Source organism: Gekko japonicus, unplaced genomic scaffold (genome assembly GCF_001447785.1).
Source record: "Gekko japonicus isolate JY-2015 unplaced genomic scaffold, Gekko_japonicus_V1.1 scaffold141, whole genome shotgun sequence".
In the NCBI taxonomy this organism is placed as follows: domain Eukaryota; kingdom Metazoa; phylum Chordata; class Lepidosauria; order Squamata; family Gekkonidae; genus Gekko; species Gekko japonicus.
Window position 1 is genome coordinate 1,692,201 of NW_015176455.1, and position 20,028 is coordinate 1,712,228.

The 20,028-nt window shown below is 41.8% G+C and overlaps 1 protein-coding gene across 1 annotated transcript in view; it reads right to left on the reverse strand.

Moving 5' to 3' along the window:
* Positions 1–1,494: 1,494 nt before the first annotated feature.
* The window catches only part of GPR137B (G protein-coupled receptor 137B), a 40,187-nt gene continuing 21,653 nt past the window's right edge, over positions 1,495–20,028 (reverse strand). Inside the window, exons 3-7 of the mRNA XM_015426920.1 lie at positions 18,424–18,646; positions 9,639–9,788; positions 5,865–5,993; positions 3,131–3,255; positions 1,495–2,615 (exon numbers count right to left, since the gene is read on the reverse strand). Of these exons, the coding sequence (XP_015282406.1) occupies positions 2,519–2,615; positions 3,131–3,255; positions 5,865–5,993; positions 9,639–9,788; positions 18,424–18,646 (724 nt within the window). The 3' untranslated portion in view covers positions 1,495–2,518. The remainder of the gene's footprint in view (positions 2,616–3,130; positions 3,256–5,864; positions 5,994–9,638; positions 9,789–18,423; positions 18,647–20,028) is intronic.

Below are 20,028 nucleotides of genomic sequence, written 5' to 3' on the forward strand. Positions count from 1 at the left end.
AGAAAAGTGTTGAAAAGAGGCATTCAAATTAAGGAAAAGAAAGGGAAAGGTTATTTTATCTTGCTGTAACACCCTATCGCTTTGGAAGACCTGGCTGATCTGGGTGCAAGGAGAGGAAGAGAGAAAGGCTAGGCTATTATAGGAAAAGTACTTGTTAGCAGGCTGTAGGCTTGTTGTCATGTCTTGTTCCAGTGCTGGCTTAGCTGAGGGGCTTAGCATGATCAGTTAGGCAAGTCTGCTTCAGTCTTGAAGAAAGGCAAGTGTAGCTGATAGCAGAGTACTAAAGCCAATAGCCTTTTATTGTGCTCAGAGTACTCAGTGCCTCTAGTGGGTGCAGCCAGAACTGCATTAAAAATGAAAAGACATTTGTACCAGTAGAAGTGTTGATATCTTACTCAAGACAGCGAGGTAGAGACTGGTTGCCATATAGAGATTTAATTAAAAAAGCCAAAACCCCCCCCCCCCCCCGTCAGTGGTCCTGCTTGCCAGGGGCTTAATCAGATATCAGCTAGCCAGGCTGTCTGCCTATTGAAGTCAGCTAAGCATCCTAGAGTCATCTGAGACGACACAGGCAAAGAGGCCTTAACCCCAGGGCCTGAAAGATGACTCCCCCCTTTTTGTTTGTTTTTAATATCCAGCATCATGAAGAGTTCTGGAGAATTTTAAAGCTTGCACACTGTTGTGTGTCATTTTATTGATCTTAATAAAAGACATTATATGGCTTTGTTTTGACTTTTGCTTTGGACTGATACAGCTACCTTCAACTTCTCTATTCAGCTTTGCTTGTGTTTTGAGCCCAGGGTGAATGTGCAGCTCTGTTACAGACAGGTTTGATATCTTCTAATAACAGCTGCCGTCAAGGAGTTTGATAAATTGGGGCTGGAATCCATTTTACTGAACGTATTCAACCAAACTATTCTCACCCCCCTCATTTGCACGCTTTAATTACTCCACTGAGGTTGCCTATTTGATCTGAAGTCTGCTTGCACTTAGATCATAAAATAGCCAATGAGTCATACTTGCAGTAGAGATTCTTATCAGCAAAGGAAGTAACAAAATGTTTCTTTCAGCCTGCAGAAGGCAAAAATGTAATTCAGTTTGAGGTTCTATAACCATAACATTGAACAGGTAAGGCAGATGAAGACTGGATTTTTTAATAAGATATCATCCTGATGTCAGATCTTCGGATAGTGTGTGATGTTCATGTAAATGCAGGAATCCCAGACGGAGCTTGGAAATGATGCACAAAAATGCATTTTGTATAGGTACATTTTATATAGATAATGAGTCAAAACTAGACCACATTGTATTAATCAGAAGGAACTAGTTTCAGCCTTCTCTCCATATTCGTGAGATGTAACCAGAAGCTGGGAAGCCATGTTGTCTGCAGGAGGAGAGCTAGATTTGAGTCCAGTAGCACCATAAAGACCAACAATATATATATATATAAATATTTGAGAGTCAAACTTCCCTTCATCTGGATTAATTTTATGTAAAGTAGTCCATTATTAAAAAAAACAGTAGTTTTGCGGGTTAGATCTCAAGTTCCACAAGCAGAACAGCAGAATGGGATTTTCCTGGGTTTTCCCCCCCTCCTTTCTGGAGGCAGGAGATTCTCACTCATCGCAGAGCAAGGAGTGAAGGAGGAGGTCTGCAATGGGAGTGGGGAATCAGCAAAAATCATAGCCCCACCAATGGAACTGCTGTGCCACTTGAGTAAGTACCATTACCTTGGCAAAACAGCTGCTTTGGCTCTAACCAAATAGGAAGACTTGAACTGGTTTTTGCTCTTTCCTTACTAATAAAAGGAAATGGGCACAATCACACCGGATAAAATTCACTTTCCATTTGAATGCTATTTATCTCATGCAAATTAAATAGTGTGAGATATTTATCTCATGCAGATTAATTTTTTTCCAAAATGACTTTTTTTTTTGCTGAGATAGGCTGTAATTTTAACTGTTTATGTTTGTACACTGATATTGGCTGAAAGACACTTGTGTAACTCCAATTCCCACGACAGTTAAGCTGTAAAGAATACTTTATAAAGTGAATGTTGTATTTTAAACACCACAATTTCTGCACATGTAAAAAGTTACAACATAATAAAAGTATTCTATAAACTTCCAGCAGTATTTTTTCAACATAAAAATAATTAAAATATAAAACACATATTTACTTTGAAGCCCCAGTCTTGCAAAGACTTTTTTCTGTCCTCATTCTTCATTACAAAAAGAGATTCTCAGACTTCAGTAAGAATTCATCTTCATTATACAAAGTACATGTGCAAATCCTTCCAGAAACATACCCTTAACATGGTATCTTGGAATAAAAATGTAACTAAAGTGTGGCATTGTCAATGGTTTTTCCTTCCATCTATTTTGCTGAGTCATTTTACCACTTTGAAACTTTTCTTGTTGGCACAACAATATTTCTGAAAGTTTTCTTGTTGACACAACAATATCCTGTAACTTTTAAATAAAAAAATGCCATTGGTGGGGTGCTTTGTTGATCTTGGTCATTCAATCTCTGATATAGAATCGTTCTGCAAGGATCCAACATGAGTCATAAAACTGTTATTTTGATGTCCCCAGTCATAGTAATCAGGGGAGAAACTGAAAAACAAAATGCAGAATTAATCATTATTTTCCCTCTGTTCAATGTGGAAGAGAGATAAAACTTTACTTTAAAACATCTATGGAACTGTGTAGATGTGTTTTGCTGTAATCCTGTGGTCCTCTGCATTGCAGCTGCCTAGGAACTCAGATTGTAAGAAAGTAAAACACTTTAGTTGTAGCCTAAATTTGTTGCTTACCTATCATCCAGGTAAATGAGTTTAATTTTTTTATAAACAAAACATTTTCTTGAACTACAGGAAGAAAGCTTTCAGTACTATGCTTATGTGTTTTAGCATCTGTAACCACATGGGCCACATCCTCACTACAGTACCATTCAGTGCAACAGGCTGACAAAAAGGAGCCTTGATGGATTTTCAGGCATTTGTACCTCCTAAATTGACATACAGTTCTTTACTGTAACTTCCAAAAAGCCTTTATGGAAACAAGTTATGGAGCACCAAATATAATTCTGTGTTCCTTTTAGGCATCCTCAATTTTTTAATTTGCCTCACCTGCCATGTGCGTTGTGCGGTGATATGCTCCATGCCAAATCATCATCACTATCATATCTGCGAGGATTATCAAAAAAATAAGATCTTGGATTGAATGCATGACTTGGTACTATTCCTGGGTTGGTCTAGGAGAGAAAGAAGTGCTTTAGTATTGTATCCATTTGTTTTCCGTGGCTTGGTGTCCTTATAATTTTTAGATTTAATTTATAAATATATAATATTACAACAAAAACCAGAGGTTTATAAAGAAAAACAGGTCCAAGATAACTGTATCATGCAGTAAATAACAGGCACATAAGTGAAAACAAGTCAGAAAAAATAAAATAAAAGCAACTTTATCAAATCAAATGAGTTGATTCCACAGAAAATGGAAAGGAAGGCAATTTCTGCCAATTCTCTTGGGCCGTTACTCCCTCTTGTGGCTAATTATCAGAGCATCTAATGTTGCTGATTTGTCTTTTGGTATTTTACTTTTTAAAAGCAACATAATATGAAAAGGATTTCCCCAGATTTCCAGCATTGGATTTGACTTCATATGAAAAAGCTAAAACTGTTACATTCAAAGGCTTTAAAACAAAAATAAAAAATAAAAGTATTTTGCCTTAAATAAATTGGGACTGACACATCAGTGTTTTACAGTACAATACTCCGGGTAATAACATTTTGGCTTTGCTTATCTGATACTTTCAACCTTGCTGATATATGATTACTGTACAGCTATTTATTTGATGATGAACCAGGGGTGGTTCCAGATCTGGGGGGCCCTCTGGGCAGACAGTGCCAGGGGGTAGGTAGGACTGGGGGGTTGGGGGGAAGGCAGGCCAGGCAAGCAGGTAGCCAATCAGGAGATGATTCTTCCCTCATGTTGCAGCAAGTGATGGAGGCGAGGTGGAGGAGGAGCAGCTGTAGCAGAGTGTGGTCTCTCTTCTTACCCAGCTCAGCTGTTAATGACTAAGATGGGTAGCTCTGTTAGTCTGTCTGTAGCAGTAGAAAAGAGCAAGAATCCAGTAGCACCTTAAAGACTAACAAAATAGGTGGCAGGGTACAAGCTTTTGTAAGTCACTTCTCACTTATGAAGACATATATGAAGAAGGGAGCAGTGACTCACGGAGGCTCACACCCTGCCACATATCTTGTTAGTTTTTAAGGTGCTACTGGACTCTTGCTCTTTTCTAATGTTAATGATGGTTATTCTTAAAAGCCAAAGCACAAGGAGGCTGCAAGATGAGGGAGGGAAGCAAGCAAGCAGGCTGGGGTGTACATGTTTGTTCTTTTTACTTCACCCTTCCTCACCTCGTGGGCTCTCTCACCCAGTCCTGCCCCATGTCCATGATGGCAGCAGGAAAGAGGAGCAGGAACAAGGGTTGCCAACCTCCAGGTGGAGCTTGGAGATCTACTGTAATTATAACTGATCTCCAAATGACAGAGAACAGTCCCCCTGGAGAAAATGGCTGCTTTGGAAGATAGATTCTACGGCATTATGCCCTGTTGAAGTTCCCCAACCAGGAGCTGGCAACCCTAGCAGGAACCCACCAGCTCTGCACCCACCTGTCTCTGTTCATCGTAGTTCTACCCTGCCTCCGGTTTCGCCTGGCCACACGTGATGCATTCCACCCTACACACATGCCCTTCCCGCAACAACACTGGGCAATGCATGTGGCTGGGACTGCAGGTGGAGGGTGGGCTTGTGGGTGAATGAGTGGGGAAAGGGCAGCGGTGGGAGGCATGGCCCCTGGGCCTCCTTCGCCAGCCTTGCTACATTTAAAATGCCTGGTTGTAATGCTGACTGATTTTGTGAGATCTCAATCAGCATTTTTTGTTTGAATTACAGTGCCTGTGTAAGCTTTTCTGGTTTGGATTTAAAAAAAATTTAAAATAATTATTTTTGAAGTTTTCAATTTTTTCTGCAAACCTAGGAATTTCCTAGCACTTACATTTTATCAGTTTTTGACCGATACACCAGCAACAATTATTCCCCCCAAAACATGATCTTGACATGGTTTTCCACACTCTGATCATGTCCAGGTTATTTTACTGTAATGCACTTTACTGCCTTTTAAGAACTGTCTAGATATTTCAGTTCGGCAAAAACACAGTGACTCGGTTATTGTTGAGGGCTGTATCACCCCTGCACAAAAAGATCTCCACTGGCTGCCCATCCGTTTCCAGGTGCATTTTAAAGTGCCCGTTCTTCACTCTAAGGCCCCAAACAGCTTGGGGCTAGGGTACTTGAAGGACCACCTCTTCTCCTATTGTCCAGTCCATCAGTGAAGATTCTGATCGATTTCACACAAGAGCTTCACTGCGGTCGCGCCTCCCTTTGCCCCACTTCTATTGTTCAATTTAACACTCAAAGCCGCGCGGCCACATTTTGACCCGCAGCTTCGCCCGATTTTCCCTGCGTTTCATGATCCTAAAAAACCAGGATCACAAAACCGCGGGGAAAATCGGGCAAAGCCGTGGGTCAAAATGCGACCGTGTGGCTTCGAGTGGGAAATTGACCAATAGAAGTGGGGCAAAGGGAGGCACGACCGCGGTGCAGCTCTTGTGTGAAATCAGTCTCTGTTTTCAAGCCCAGCTCTCTGTTTTATTTATACTATTTTAGGTAACTGAATGATTTTGTATGGTTTATTACCACTGATAATTATTATAGGTTTTTAAAATGTTTATTGTTTTTACTCGTAAGTCAGTTCAAGCAGATATCTGGACAGATAGCAAATAAATAAAATCTTACTAGGTCTTTTGTAGAGTTTCGAACGCGGAAGAAGAATACAACTAAGGAAGTGGGCAGGAGCTCCCACACAAAAAGTATTATTCCAAATACGACATATCCAGCATCACCCAGCTGGCATTTCAGATCTGCCTGTTGGAAAATTAAAGAGTAATATGTCAAAGGTGAACAACGAAACACTTGGAAACAACAGTAGCATTTCAACTATCACACAGTCCACCTGCAGATAAGTGACCCTTGCTAAATCTATGAGCAGAATCAATTGTCCAACAGATTCCTGCAGTTATCAGAGGTTCTCTGGGTGCATCTACAACCTTCTTGGCTTAAACCAATAAGCAGCAACTGACAAAACAGCAGTTTTCACAGGAATTTTCTTTCCCCTGTATTCTATCAGTTAGCATGTTCTTTTGCACTTGGATGATAGGAATCAAGTACATTTACAGTGCAATTCTGAACACAGTTATATCCTTCCAAGCTCATTGACTTCAATGAACTTAGAGGAGTGTAGTTCTGTTTAGGATTGCATTGTCTATCTTTTATATTGAGGATGTCCTAACATCCTCAGGGACACTGTGCAAATTTGGCCTAGTGTTAGCCAAATTGCTTTATTTACAGCAATTGGCAATTTATAAATGGGTCCTTGCCAACTATACCAAGGTCCTGTTCCCACCAAGGGTTACCAGAGAAGGATTCGAGGCTGTTGTGGTTAAAATAGATGTCTTTTACTTAAGAATATAAATCTCATACAAACAATACTGATGCACTCACACATTCAATCAAGTTCCTTCGAAATACAGTATTAAAATAAGCACAGTTGCATTAGCAGGTGGGGGTGATGATGGGCATTACTTATCTGTCTTGCAGGTTGGATGTTCCAATGAAGAATGGATGGGAAGAAATTGAAACTAAAAGGAATTCACACACGACCAGAACCAGCCAGAACGTGTGGGTCTCTTGACTGCAGATCAAGAGATCAAAGTAGAGGCAAGGGTTTGGGGATAGCAAATGGGACTCAAGAGGAATAAAAAGCAGACAGGGGTTGTTGCGGGGCTTGCTAGCTAAGAAGGGCCAGGTGAATGGTCCTTACCTTTTATAGTGGGTCCATTAGGTGGGTGGTAGCTGTTCCAACCTGTGGACCCACCTACCTGTTAGTCCGTCCCAAAAACAATCCTATTGGTTGCCTATAGGAGTGGGAGGTTACCTATAAGGAGTGGCCAATATTGTAATCTAAAACCTTACTCAAAGGAGGGCATCTGGGCGGGTGTGAAAACCTTGGCGTCAGGATGCTCCAATGTAGTGTTGATGAAGCTGGCCATTCTCATTCCTGTCCATTTGGCAGGAAATACCAATGCAGGAACAAAGCAGTGATGTGTCGTACGTGACCACAAATGATTCTGCAGTTGGGGCTGTCTCTGCTCAAGTTGTTGTTTCTTACTGATCACAATAATGGAGGTGTGTGCTTCTTCACCAGGCTGGTAACTGTATAGCTAAAACCTTATTTACACGTGTAAGGCTTGTGCAAGTACCTTCTATGTGTTACATCACAATAGGTGACTTAAAGTGTACAGTTCTCTGAGCTTATGTGTGTGTGTGCACAGTCCATTGTGTGTAGCAATAAATATAGTTCATAAAGCAAAATATCAAGTTCATTCTCTAACACTAGGTCTGAATTGTAATGTTAGAAGGATCATACTAGCGATCGACATATGTTGAACTGCTTCTGGATTTCTCAGCAGTCAGCAAACCTTTATTGATTCACACACATCGATATGGGCCCATATGATACCTTCTGATGTTTTTAAGGTTACCAAGCTCAAGGTGGAGCCTGGAATTACCACTGATCTCCTGACTAGAGAGATCACTTCCCCATGAGAAAATGGCAGTTTTGGAGAATGAACTTATGGTATACCATAGAGTCTAGGAGAAAGTCCTGGAGCGGCTACAACCTGTTATTTTATGGCATAATTGATTAATTGTTGCCTATAAAGCCATTAAAAGCCAGAGGCTGGTTGGGGATTGAAGACTGGGACTGCTGCTGGCTGGAATCCTCCTATGAGTCTTCAAAGTGGATTTCCTGAAAAGGATTTCGACTTGTTCTTTTGGTTGAATGGAACATAACTGGATAGCAGCCAGTTAGGCCAACACAAATATTTATGATCAAATGGTTAAAAAGCTGTAAAATGCCACACAAGTCTACAAGTGATGTAAGGTGTGAGAAGAAGGCCTGGCAGAGTGAATTGATATTATCAACAGACTAGTTCGCCTAGTAGTCTTTTGTTAATTCAGAAACACTGGTTCAGCCTTGACCTAGCAGAAATCACGGAAGTTGCTCTTTCTGAGAATCGAGATCAAGCTGACTGTAATTTCAAAGAGTGAGATGGGAGGCTGAAACAGGTGTCAGACCATTAGGCCTAGTAGTTTCAAGGCCAAAAAAATCCAGGAGGGAGTTTGGCCTATGCATTCCATCTTGTTAGTACAAGGATCCATGCAATTCACCTGATTGGTGAAGGTCGCCTGCATAGCAACAAACCTGATTGATTAAATTAAATCATTTGAGTGGTCAACTAGAATCATACCAGTGTGGGTTGTTGGGCATATAAGAAAGATCTTTCATTCCAGTTTTGTCCTTTGTCTGGATTATATTTTGCATATTCCAGCATGTTCTTTTAATAAACCATTTTAATTATATCTTGTGGTGCTCTTGGGTTTGGGGGCTTCAATCTGAATCCAGTACTTCTTTAGCCCATATTGGCTACAGCTACCAAAATAACTGTTTCCTGGAACTCACACTGTACGTATCCTACCTTGCATGGTTCACTTCTTGATTTTTGACCCAGGAGGGCTAGAGACTTAGTCCCTTGTTCTTTGGCTGGTGGGTTAGTTAGGGGGACTAGTGGTAGCCTTACCCAGGAGTTGTGAGGATTCATATCTCCAGCATTTTGTGGTTTTGTTTTTGATCAACCTGTCACCCTTAAGGAGGCTTTTATAAGTCTTTGACAGATATGAGGCAGAAAATTAAAATTTAGAATTTGAATTTTGGCAGGAGGAAGTGACCTTACAGGAAGGGGAGGAGTTGGAGAAGCTGACCTTTGACCTGGGTGTGACATAAAAGAATGTGACATCACAGGACATAATATCATTTCCCTGTTGAGCTGTCTCCTCTCCCAAAACATTATCCTCCACAGACAACTTCCCCAAATGTTCAGGAATTTTCCAAGCCAGAGTTGGCAATCCTAGATGGTTTTCATTATGACAGTGGCTTTAATGAAATCCATAACATCAAAAGCTATACTAAGTCTAAAGCCTTGTGTTGGTAACATTCATTTAAGTAAATATAAAAGCCCAGCCCTGTCTTGGATATGCATGTTCTTTTTTCATGATGCTGTGCCTGAATAAAGCAAATGAACATTTTTGTTTTCCTGAAGATAAGTAAGAATGATTTCTCTCTAGGGCAAGGTGGTTTTGCTGCCTGGCTCTCTTTGTTGTAATACACCCTAAATTACAATTATATGTATAAATTACATGTAAATGCCAGTTTGGACGTGCCTATTTTGGAAGAGTGATTAACATTGACATCTAATATCTTATCATCAGTGTTGCAAAATATACATTTATTACCATTCTTACTTTGCACAATAGTTATAAGAAAGCCTGAACAGGCCCCCTTCTAATAAGTTATGAAGTATTTTTTGTGTTGTTATCTTTATGCAGCCACATATCAGAAAGATATTTTAATGTAAGAAATACTTTATCATCAAAGGGAAGTGCTATACTTGCCTGATCAGATACATTGTACCAGTCATAGTCAAAAGAATTCATTGTCTTGCTCTGAGAAAAGGATAGTATGAACAGATTGTAACAGGCTCTTGAAGTGTAAAGTAGTATAACAGTCACTCCTATGGTTGTTAGTTGGCATACAGATGAACCCTAGAGGAAAGAGTTGAAACCTATTTTAGTGAATTTGGACTCATATTGGTGCAGTTCTAGAAAAAGCAGCATAGCCTGAGTCTCACCAGGTCATTCTGGACCCTTCCAGATCCTCAAAAAAAAAACCCCAAAACACCCACCTGGGACTTCTTTAATACTGTACTCTTGCAATGAGAAGACGAGAAACAGCCTTTGTTGTGGAGAATTGACTGGGTTATACACCCTTCCACATGTATGGGAAACAGTTCAGAACATGCAGTGCATTTTAGCCAGAGGAGTGGGGTGACTATGGTTGTCCACTCCAGGTCAGAAAATTCCTGGGAATCTGGGGACACAGCTTGGGAACAGCAGAGTTTGGGGAAGGGGGGGAACTCAGGGGGGGGATGTGATGCCATAGTTTACCCTCTGAAGCTTCTGTTTTTCCCACGGAAACTGATCTCTGACTTCTGAAGATCAGCTGTAATTCCTGAAGAATTCCAACCCCACTTGGCAACTCCAGGGGTGACTCTGCTGGCGCAAGGCTAATCCATGAACATCCCCAAACTCTTAACCTGCTCTGCCAATACCAACTCCACTGTATCCATCACAAGTGGATCCAGTCCCTTCAATGTATCAACTCAGCCTTCCTAACCAGCATTACTTCCATCTTGTCTGGACAATGCTTCAGCTCGTTCTGCCTTAGCCACCTAACCACACAGCCTCAATGCACTGGTTCAGAGCCAATGCATCTTGAAGCTTAGATAATGGAACACAGAACTGGATGCCTTTTGTAAACTGATTACATCCAGGCCCAAAGCTCTGGACAATCCTATTCACTTTGATGTGTGAAGTGCCATCTAGGCCATGAAAGCCTATGCCACAGCTCTCTTTATGGGATTTGCCATATCAAACTAGAACTGCTACCTTTTTGCAATCTGTATCATAATCAACAAACTAACAAAATGCAAAAAGAAGCCCCATTTAGGGTTGCCAACCTCCAAGTGGTGGCTGGAGATCTCCTGGGATTCCATCTGATCTCCAGGCCATAGAGATCAGTTCCCCTGGAGAAAACAGCTGCTTTGGAAGGTGGGCTCTGTGGCATTCTACCCTCCTAAGGCCCCTCCCCTTCCCAAACCCCGCCTTCTCCAGGCTCCACCCCCAAACTCTCCAGATATTTCCCAGACTGGAGCTGGCAACCCTGGCTCCATTGCTCGATTAGAATCAGTTCACAATGTAGTCTCAATTTTTCTCACCCTGTGAGTGTCAGAAAAAGAAAATATAACCTTTTCCACATCAGAACAAAAGAGAAGTTTAGCGCTGCAGTCAAGTCTAACAAAATTTATTCCAACTTAATCTTTCATGAGTCAGACCTCACTTCCTCAGATGACTAGGAGTATATAACCATTATGAAGAAGTGAGAGATGACTCACAAAAACTTATGCTGGAATAAATGTGTTAATCTTTAAGGTGCCAGGAGATCCACTGTTTTATTATGCTGCAATAGCTATGGAATTATTTATCCCATCATTTATATAGTAGTTTAAAATTTATTTATTTATTAAATTGGATTTACTAGGCCACCCTTCCCTACAAGTAGGGCTCAGGACAGCTTACAACAAAATAGTATAGAAAATCTCAATTCAGAAACTAAGTTAAAACAAACCAATAAAGTACCAGTAGATAAAACAGTATATATACAATATGCAAGATGGCGGGGAAAAATTCCAGCTCCCCCAGCCTCCCTGGGGGGAGGGGTTATGAGGGATGAGGAGGATATATGAGAGTGCCAAAGGGTGCCCCTGTCACTGTCCTCAAGCGAATGTCTGGTGGGATATCTCTGCCTTACATGCCCTGCGGAAAGGTAACAACTCCCGCAGGGCACGGATGTCTTATGGCAGAGCGTTCCACCAAGCAGGGGCTTTAATGTACTGTACTGTAATGAGCTGCGGTGGCTCAGGTGGTTAAGACGCTGAACTGCAGGCTGTGGAAGGTCAGTAGTTCAGCAGTCCGAGACCCGAGTGTGCCACATGATGGAGTGAGCTCCCGTCTCTAGTTCCAGCTCCTGCCAACCTAGCAGTTTGAAAGCAAGAAATTGCAAGTAGATAAATAGGTACCACTTCGGTGGGAAGGTAACAGCATTCCGTGCGCCTTGGTGTTTAGTCATGCCGGCCACATGACCACGGAAATGTCTTTGGACAGCACTGGCTCTTCGGCTTTGAAATGGAGATGAGCACCACAACCCTAGAGTCGAACTCGACTGGCTTTCGAGCAAGGGAACCTTTACCTTTACTGTAATGTACTGTAAAGGCTTGATTCCTTTTATTTCCATAATAAACTTGTAATGCTGAAGCAAGAGAGGTGGGTCTGTAGCTTAGAGCCTATCTTTCACTTTCTCAGGAGATGAGCCTGAAAGACAGACCTTGTATGGGTCCCATAAAATGAAACCTTAGCTGGGTGAAATGCATTTTACATTATGATTTTTAATTGTGGCACTTTTAATGGGAATAACTGGGGGAAGTGTTTGTTTGTTTTTAAACTGGTGATATTACACAATAATATGAAATGTTACTTATTACAGGCAAACAGTTTTCATTTTTCTGAGTTAACTGTATCTAAGTCTTTATCTTTTGAAATCATACACTATGCCCCTAGGTGTTAGTAGTGTAATTTCCTGGATCTAAGCAAACTGCTTTACGAAACTGCCAACTAGAGAAAAACAACTTTTAATACAGTTCTATAAATGATGTTTTGCTGAACTTAAGGACTCTTGCTATTTTTAGAGGAAATGAAACTACCAAGAGAACAAAAGGGCTGTGAAAGTTGTGGTGGGACAGTGGCATAGAGTACAAACTGTTAAAAGAGGAAATCATTGCTATGTATTTCTCCATTGCCTTTGGTGTTGGTGAACAGGAAGTAGAAGACTGATAAAACCTTGCTATAAACTCATCCTCGAGCCCTTGTTCTAACTGGAAAAGAATAGTGGTTTCCCAATGACATCACTAAGAATGTGGCCTTTTACATTGTCTTCTCTAGCAAAGTAATCTGAGTTTTATCCACTAAAGGCCTATTCTATATTACCAATATATTAATTAAACTCTCATAGTTTCCTTCATTAAAACCCTTGGAATGCTCAGAATTTTCTTTGACACCCCCAACCTTCTCTCATCAACTATAGTCCTAGAGTTCCCATAGGTGAGGGAATCACAAATGTGATTCTGTAGGGGGTTTTGTACTCTGTGTGTCAGTGACTATGGCAGTAATTTATTAGTAGTATGTTCCTGTGTCCTTACTGAAGACAGAACAACTGCTGCAGGAAGAGGGTCTCTTGGCCTACTGTGCTTTTGTCAAAAGAACCCCCCAAAATGGAGCTCTTTTTACATTCTTGCTTCATCCAGAGGCTCTTTATGGTCCATGGGAAAGTATAACCATGTATTGTGTCCTTATCTTACCAGGACCCTAGGAAGGTAAATATGGCTTAAGGCCCAGAGCAACAGTATTCTGCACACATTGGGGTTGCCAGGTCCCCCGTGGCCACCGGCAGGGGTTGGGGGGGGCAGGGTTGCCAGATGAAGAAGAAAAATTGGATTTATACCCCGCCCTTCACTTGGAGTCTCAGAGCGGCTTACAATCTCCTTCCCTTCCTCCCCCCACAACTGACACCCTGTGAGGTAGGTGGGACTGAGAGAGTTCCAGGAGAACTCCTCTTGAGAGAACAGCTCTGAGAGAACTGTGACTGACCCATGGTCACCCAGCTGGCTGCATGTGGAGGAGTGGGGAATCAAACCCGGTTCTCCAGATTAGATTCCACCGCTCTTAGCTGCTACATCAAACTGGCTCTCAGATCCAGGTTGGGAAACTCCTGGAGATTTGTGGATGGATCCTAGGGTTGTCAGGTCCTTCAGAGCAGCCAGTTGGGGATGGGGGTGCACTTACCAGCAGCAGGGAGGAATGCTGGAAATTAACATGCCGTGCTTAAATGACCCAGAAGTGACATAGGCATGGGGGGTGATGCTATGGTTTTGGGGGGAAACTCGATGATAGAATTAGCTTCTACTATAGAGTTTTGCCCAAAAACCAGAGCGTCACCTACCACATCCCTAATGTGCTTACATCACTTCCAGGTCATGTAGGCACATCGCATTAATTTCTGGCATTCCTCTCTTTTTTGGGGGGGGGTTCTTCTAACTGACGGCAGGGAGGTGGGGGCTGAAGGTAGGAGACCCCCATCCCCACCGGGGGGACTGGATTCCCTAATGGAGCCTGAGGAGGACAGAGACCTAAATGGTGTACAATGCCATAGAGTCCACTCCCGAAAACATCAATTTTCTGCTGGGGAACTGATCTCAGTAGTCTGGAAATGAGCTGTAATTCCAGGGGATTCCCAGGTCCCACCTGGAGGCTGGCATCCCTACACACACACATCATATGAATGCAAGAAAATATGGTGGATGGGAGTAATAAAACTCTTCGAGTGCTTCAAGCAAGGTTAATGTAATTCAACAGGACATCGTGATTGTTAAGCACAGAGTTGCTAGAGTAGTTATGAAGTGGCGAATGAGAAAATATATTGTATGCCAAAGATCCCAGGTTCAGTCCTGGACATTTTAGGTTAATCTGTAGCAGTGAAGAGAAAGTTCTTGGAGATTTTCTCAGCCAGGATAAACAACACTGGCTAGATTAGGGTTGCTAGCTCTGGGTTGGGAAGCACCTGGAGATTTTGGGGGTGAAGCCAAGGGAAGGCGGGGCTTAGGGAGGGGAGGGATCTCAGTAGGATACAATGCCGTAGAGTCCACCCTCCAAAACAGCCATTTTCTCCAGGGGGACTGATCTGGTCATTTGGAGATCAACTGTAATGGCAGGAGATCTCCAGGTGCTACCTGGAGGCCGCTAACCCTAGGCTAGATTAAGAACAAATCTGATTCAATACAAATCGGCTTCCTCTGCTTAGGCTATATCCCATCCTTTTAACGTGTAATCATAGTACAATGTTCTTCTGAAAGGAATGATACAGCTTTGTCAGAAGTTTTGGATTGCTGCAAAAGCAATAACCTGAAATTTTATGTGCATGTTCCAGCCAGAAGAAAAGTTAGCTCTGCCCTATAAAATACACTAGATAGTATAAAACAATTATAATAAATCACTTATTGGAAAGTTTAGCCATTGATTATACAGTTTTAAGTACCTCTGTTAAACAAATGGTAAATTTTTAACTCTTCAGAAATCAAATCTATCTGGTGAGTCTGGAAGGAATCTATGCTTTTGTAAACATCAGAGATAAAGTGAGTGTGCGTTGATGAAGGGTGACTTCATGAGGTTTCACAGACAAATCACCCTCTTAGATGCCCCCAACCATAAAGCACAACAATAAAATCTACCCTTGAGTCTCTTTCACAAGAGTCACTTCGGTGCTCTTGATATTTTTTTCTTGCCTGTGCAGTTCCCTCATTCTGTTCATTGAGCTCCTAGCTTCTACATGCCATAGTCTACCAATCAAGAGTACACAACCCTGGCATAAGGCAGTTTTATATGTTAGTAAATCTAGCAATTTTTGATTTTTTAATAGATAAAATGCAAAGTACATGGAATGATTGGGTAAAATAATTTAAAACACAGTTACTGTAATAAAGCAAAGCAGTATGAAAACAAAACAACATCACAATACAATTAAGCTAGCCTCCTCCATTTGCCTGGCAGAACAAGAGCATCTTTTTACAAGAAAGAAAAAACCAAGAATAAAGATGCGACATCTGCAGGAAAAAGTTAAAAAAGGAGGACTGGCGGTGCCGATTTGGTGTTTTTATTACCAGGCGGCAGCGCTGATGTGGCTATGTGGATGGATCTTGCTTAGAAACCAGAAGATACTAACTACTGAAGGCCATAATTTAATGGCAGGATGGCACTTTTTCTTGAGTGATGTAACAAGAGAAACACACTCATATTTCAGACAACATCGGATAAGGGCTAGCTTAATAAAAGTTTGGAAGGAAATAAAAACTGCCTTTTATGGGGAAACACCGAGGTGGATAGCCCCGTTGGAGGTTATCTCACTACCAAATCTGATGACAGATACTCGGGCTCTGAGTTACGATGTCCTGCTGAGTAAAAATAACGAACTTAAGTCACAAGAAACCTTACAGTCTCAACAGATTACCTTATCATGTTGGGAAAGGAACCAACTAATATCTAAATATAAGACAGGTCCCGTTCACACTCACCGATTTGGTCCGGGAGCAGGACAGTTTGGGGCCGGATCAAACCGGCGCGATCACACCACAACATCTGGGAAGCGTCCGGCTTCCGTACCCAAACTGTCCCTTTCCCGGGATGAGCCGGCGCAAACTGAACCACCTATCTAGGTGGTTTAAAGGGAAGTGGCGCGGCAACCGGGGCGTTTGATTGCCGCCGCTTCCCTGCACCGGCTCAACCCCGGCCCGGATCCGAACTGCGCATGCCCGGACATGCGCAGTTCGGCCGGCCCCCGGGTAGGGTGTGTTTTCTCCCCGGCGTTTGATCGCGCCAGGGAGAAAAGGCGGCGCGGCCGGGGGATCCGTGGGATCGCGCCACGCCGTGTCAACATCCTTTTCCCCTGCGTGTGGCAGGGGCCACAGATAACCAAAAGGGTATTAGTAAAACATTTTCAGAGTTAGATAAAATATTATTAGGCTCAGATTTAAAAATGATACGTAAAATATATTCCTTTCTGCTAGATAATAGACCACAAGATGAGACCAACAAGACACCTTTAACAAAATGGAATAATAATATTGGGAATATAATTGACTCAAGAGAATGGGAAGGGATATGGCAAAATGCGAGACGGCTTAAGGCTGTACCATTAAAAGAAAATGTATTCAAGGTATGTTACCAATGGTATCTACCGTAGCTCCAGATAGACTGGCCAGGTTTTATCCAGGGACCAGCAATATGTGCTGGAAATGTAAACTGCAAGTTGGCTCCTTTTACCATGTATGGTGGTCGTGTATAATAGTAAAGAAATATTGGAAAGAGGTTCACCTGGTGATTACACAGGCAACGAAGGTGCAAATATCATTAGATCCCAAAATATTTTTGTTAAGCATTCTACCTGAAAGCTGAAAAAAGGAAGACAAGCATGTGGTGGTAAATTTATTAGTGGCAGCCAGAATAGTACTAGCCAGCTATTGGAAGAGAGATGAAGTACCAGATAGATGGGATTTTATTAATAAAATGGTTGAAGTTATGGAGATGGATAATTTAACTCAAAAACTCCATGGTAGGATGAATTCAATGTTTCAAACAATGTGGTCGAACGTATACAACTGGATTGAAAAGAACTTATGAGGAAGTTTGTATTACAAATAATTTGTTTAAACTAGTTATATTTTTTCGGAGGATTAGCCAATGGATCTGATTTTACGATGATGGGTGGAGGTGGGTTTGTGGGTGTCTTGGTGAAGGGTTGTATTTCTGTTTTATATTTGTAAACAATAAAAAATTATTTTAAAAAAAGAGAGCATTTGTATCATTTCCCTAAAAGCTCTCAAAGACTGGAGTGATCCTTCACTGACAATCAGGTAATGCATATCCACCAGGTAATTCAAATTAAACACTGAGGCAGGCGAGAGAGGCTGGCTTCTGAATAAAAATAGACAAATGGGAGCTCCAAGGAACTGTGAAAGGGGACTAAGAACTCTTTCAATGCAAGAACAAGGGAAGACAAAAGAATATTTTCAGTCTCCCTCCATCTTGCTGCAATGAATTGCGGAAGACTGAAAGGATTGGGCCCAGAGAGAACTCCCCTGAGCTGACTCTAATCCCTGCCACCCTCTATCGAATAATAGGGAAAATGTTTTCGCCAGAAAATAATGATCAAAGAGGCACTTTTTCTGAGCCCAATTCTCCCTCCCCCCATCCTTTCCATCAGCAGTGAAGCAAAGCAGCCTCCTTCCTTCACCAAAGTAATTGAGTGGTGAGGGAATTAGGCTCACAGAGGGAGAAAGAGTCAAAGGGCATGTTTTTTTCTTAATTCTCCTCTCCCTCCTCCCAGATGGCTTTGGTGATAAAGAGCAAGACTGCCTCCTTTCCCAGGAAGGGACGGGAGTCAGTTCCTCTGAATTTCTTTACCAGCTTGATTTGGTTGTCCTAGAGAAAGCGAACCACACTGGCCTCCTCTCAGTCAAGACAGCTGACAGATGCAGGACTGGTGCTTGTGCACTGTCTTCTGCTGTCAAAAGGACTATCTTATGGCTTGAAGTACATGTGCATGCACAGCTCTCACCTGAAGCACTTTCATGTGTTTGTTGTTTTTCTGCAAGGGTAGGTGATGCCTGTCATTGCTTGAGGCCCTGCTCTTATTTAGTCTTTCCCCAACCTTTTTGGTACCCTCAGTGTCCACACAGTAGACTGCTGTTTTAGAGAGAAGAAAATGCTCCTTGCTTTTCATGCTTCATCATTTCTCTTTACACAAGTACAGGTGAAAAGACATTCTTTAATATCTCTTGTTAAAGAGACCAAAAACATAAATTGAAATTGGCTTGATGAAATAATTCTTTGGCCTAAACCCAGAGCTGAAACTGCTTATCATGGCAGCTGAAAACTTTTAGCTCATATCACTTGCTTCTCTCCAATGGGATGTTAATCTGCTTGAGTTTTTTAAAATGTCTGAAATATACTTTACCTTGGATTCCAAGTAAATGTTCGCTAATGACATCTTGGAAATTTTGTAGAGGCTGATGGAAAGCGAAATGGCACACAGCACAAACAGTGTGTCATTTATAGCAACCCTGACCAATACAATACTTTTTCTTTCTGAATTTTCCATTCTCACGAGCACCGCACATGTTAAATTCACCAGCAGGAAAAGTAAGCTGACAAAGAAAGATGCCAAGTAGAGAGGCAACCTGAATGGGACAAAAATGAATTTTAAAACTATTATACATCAGCAAGAGTTGATAAAATGCTTAGTGTCCTCTAGGACAACATGTGACAAAATTAGTACCCATTACTTCAGTGAACTTTAGCATCTGTTTCCTGTAGAGGAATCCTTACATGCTTGTTCCCAAAGGCTACAACTGAGTCCACAGAGAGTATTATGGTGGCTGGGGAGAAACTATCAGAGCACGACATTCACAGGTACCAACAGATGTCAACATTACATCTACTGATACAATACTTTAATGCCAACATGGCAAATCTAGTTCACATGATGGACTGCCTGATATATCACACTGAGGATCAGGGAGAAAGCTTACAAAAAGCTACACCAAAGTTATGTAAACAACTTTCTGCCATGGGGCTGTTTCAGCATCTCAAAACAGTACAGGGAGGCCAAGAGCCCTTTCTGCCCCCACACCACAGGTCCACATAGGAAAGGGCTCCCTCTGGTCTTTAAAATGACATTCTCTACTATAGGAAACCCATACAAAACTTGCCCAGAAACTTAAAATCTACTTTGGACTTAACTTTCTGCTGCTTGTGGGACTGAGACGATGACTTTTAGACTTTGTAATACTATTTATTTATCCAGTTTCCCCACATGAACGGCTTAAATGTACAGATTTGGATTTTCAAATATTTGTTACGAAAGAAAAAAAGACTTTATATTGGTAAAATACAGTGCTGTTCTCCTTGTGATCAGCCAGATACTATCTTCAGAAATGAAACGAAACATGGAATCTCATGCAGCATTGTACCATCGCAAGTCAGTGCTATGCATCAGTAACTCTGACCATCACCAGACCCAGCTCAACAAAGTGTTTCACTTATTTGTGACTTTCAGCAATCATCACTAGTTTATTTGGAAAACATTTTGTTGAAGTAATATTAGGAATCAAATATTTACAAATATTTATAATTTGTGAGAAACAGTTTCAAATTTCCATAAAACCTTATACAAGTATCTTTAAACCAGGGGTCCCCAACTTTTTTGAGCCTGCGGAAACCCTTGGAATCCTGATACAGCATGGTGGGTACCACCACAAAATGGCTGCCACAAAATAGGGTTGCCAGGTGCTTACTGTCTGCCGGCAGGGGGCTCCATGCTGCTCCCCAAGATCTTCTGGAAGTGATGTCATTATGCCAGGCACACTCTGGCATTCGGGCAAAAACTCAATGGTCACCATAAAGTTTTTAGCCAAATGCAAGTGTCCCCCGTGCAACATGCCCGGTACAACGATGTCACCTCCAGTTGGCACAATGGGGTTCTTTGGGGGTGTGCCTCCCCTGCTGGCCAGCTGGCCAGTGGAGGAAGGGATGTGGCCAGTGGAGGATTAGGGCCCCCAAA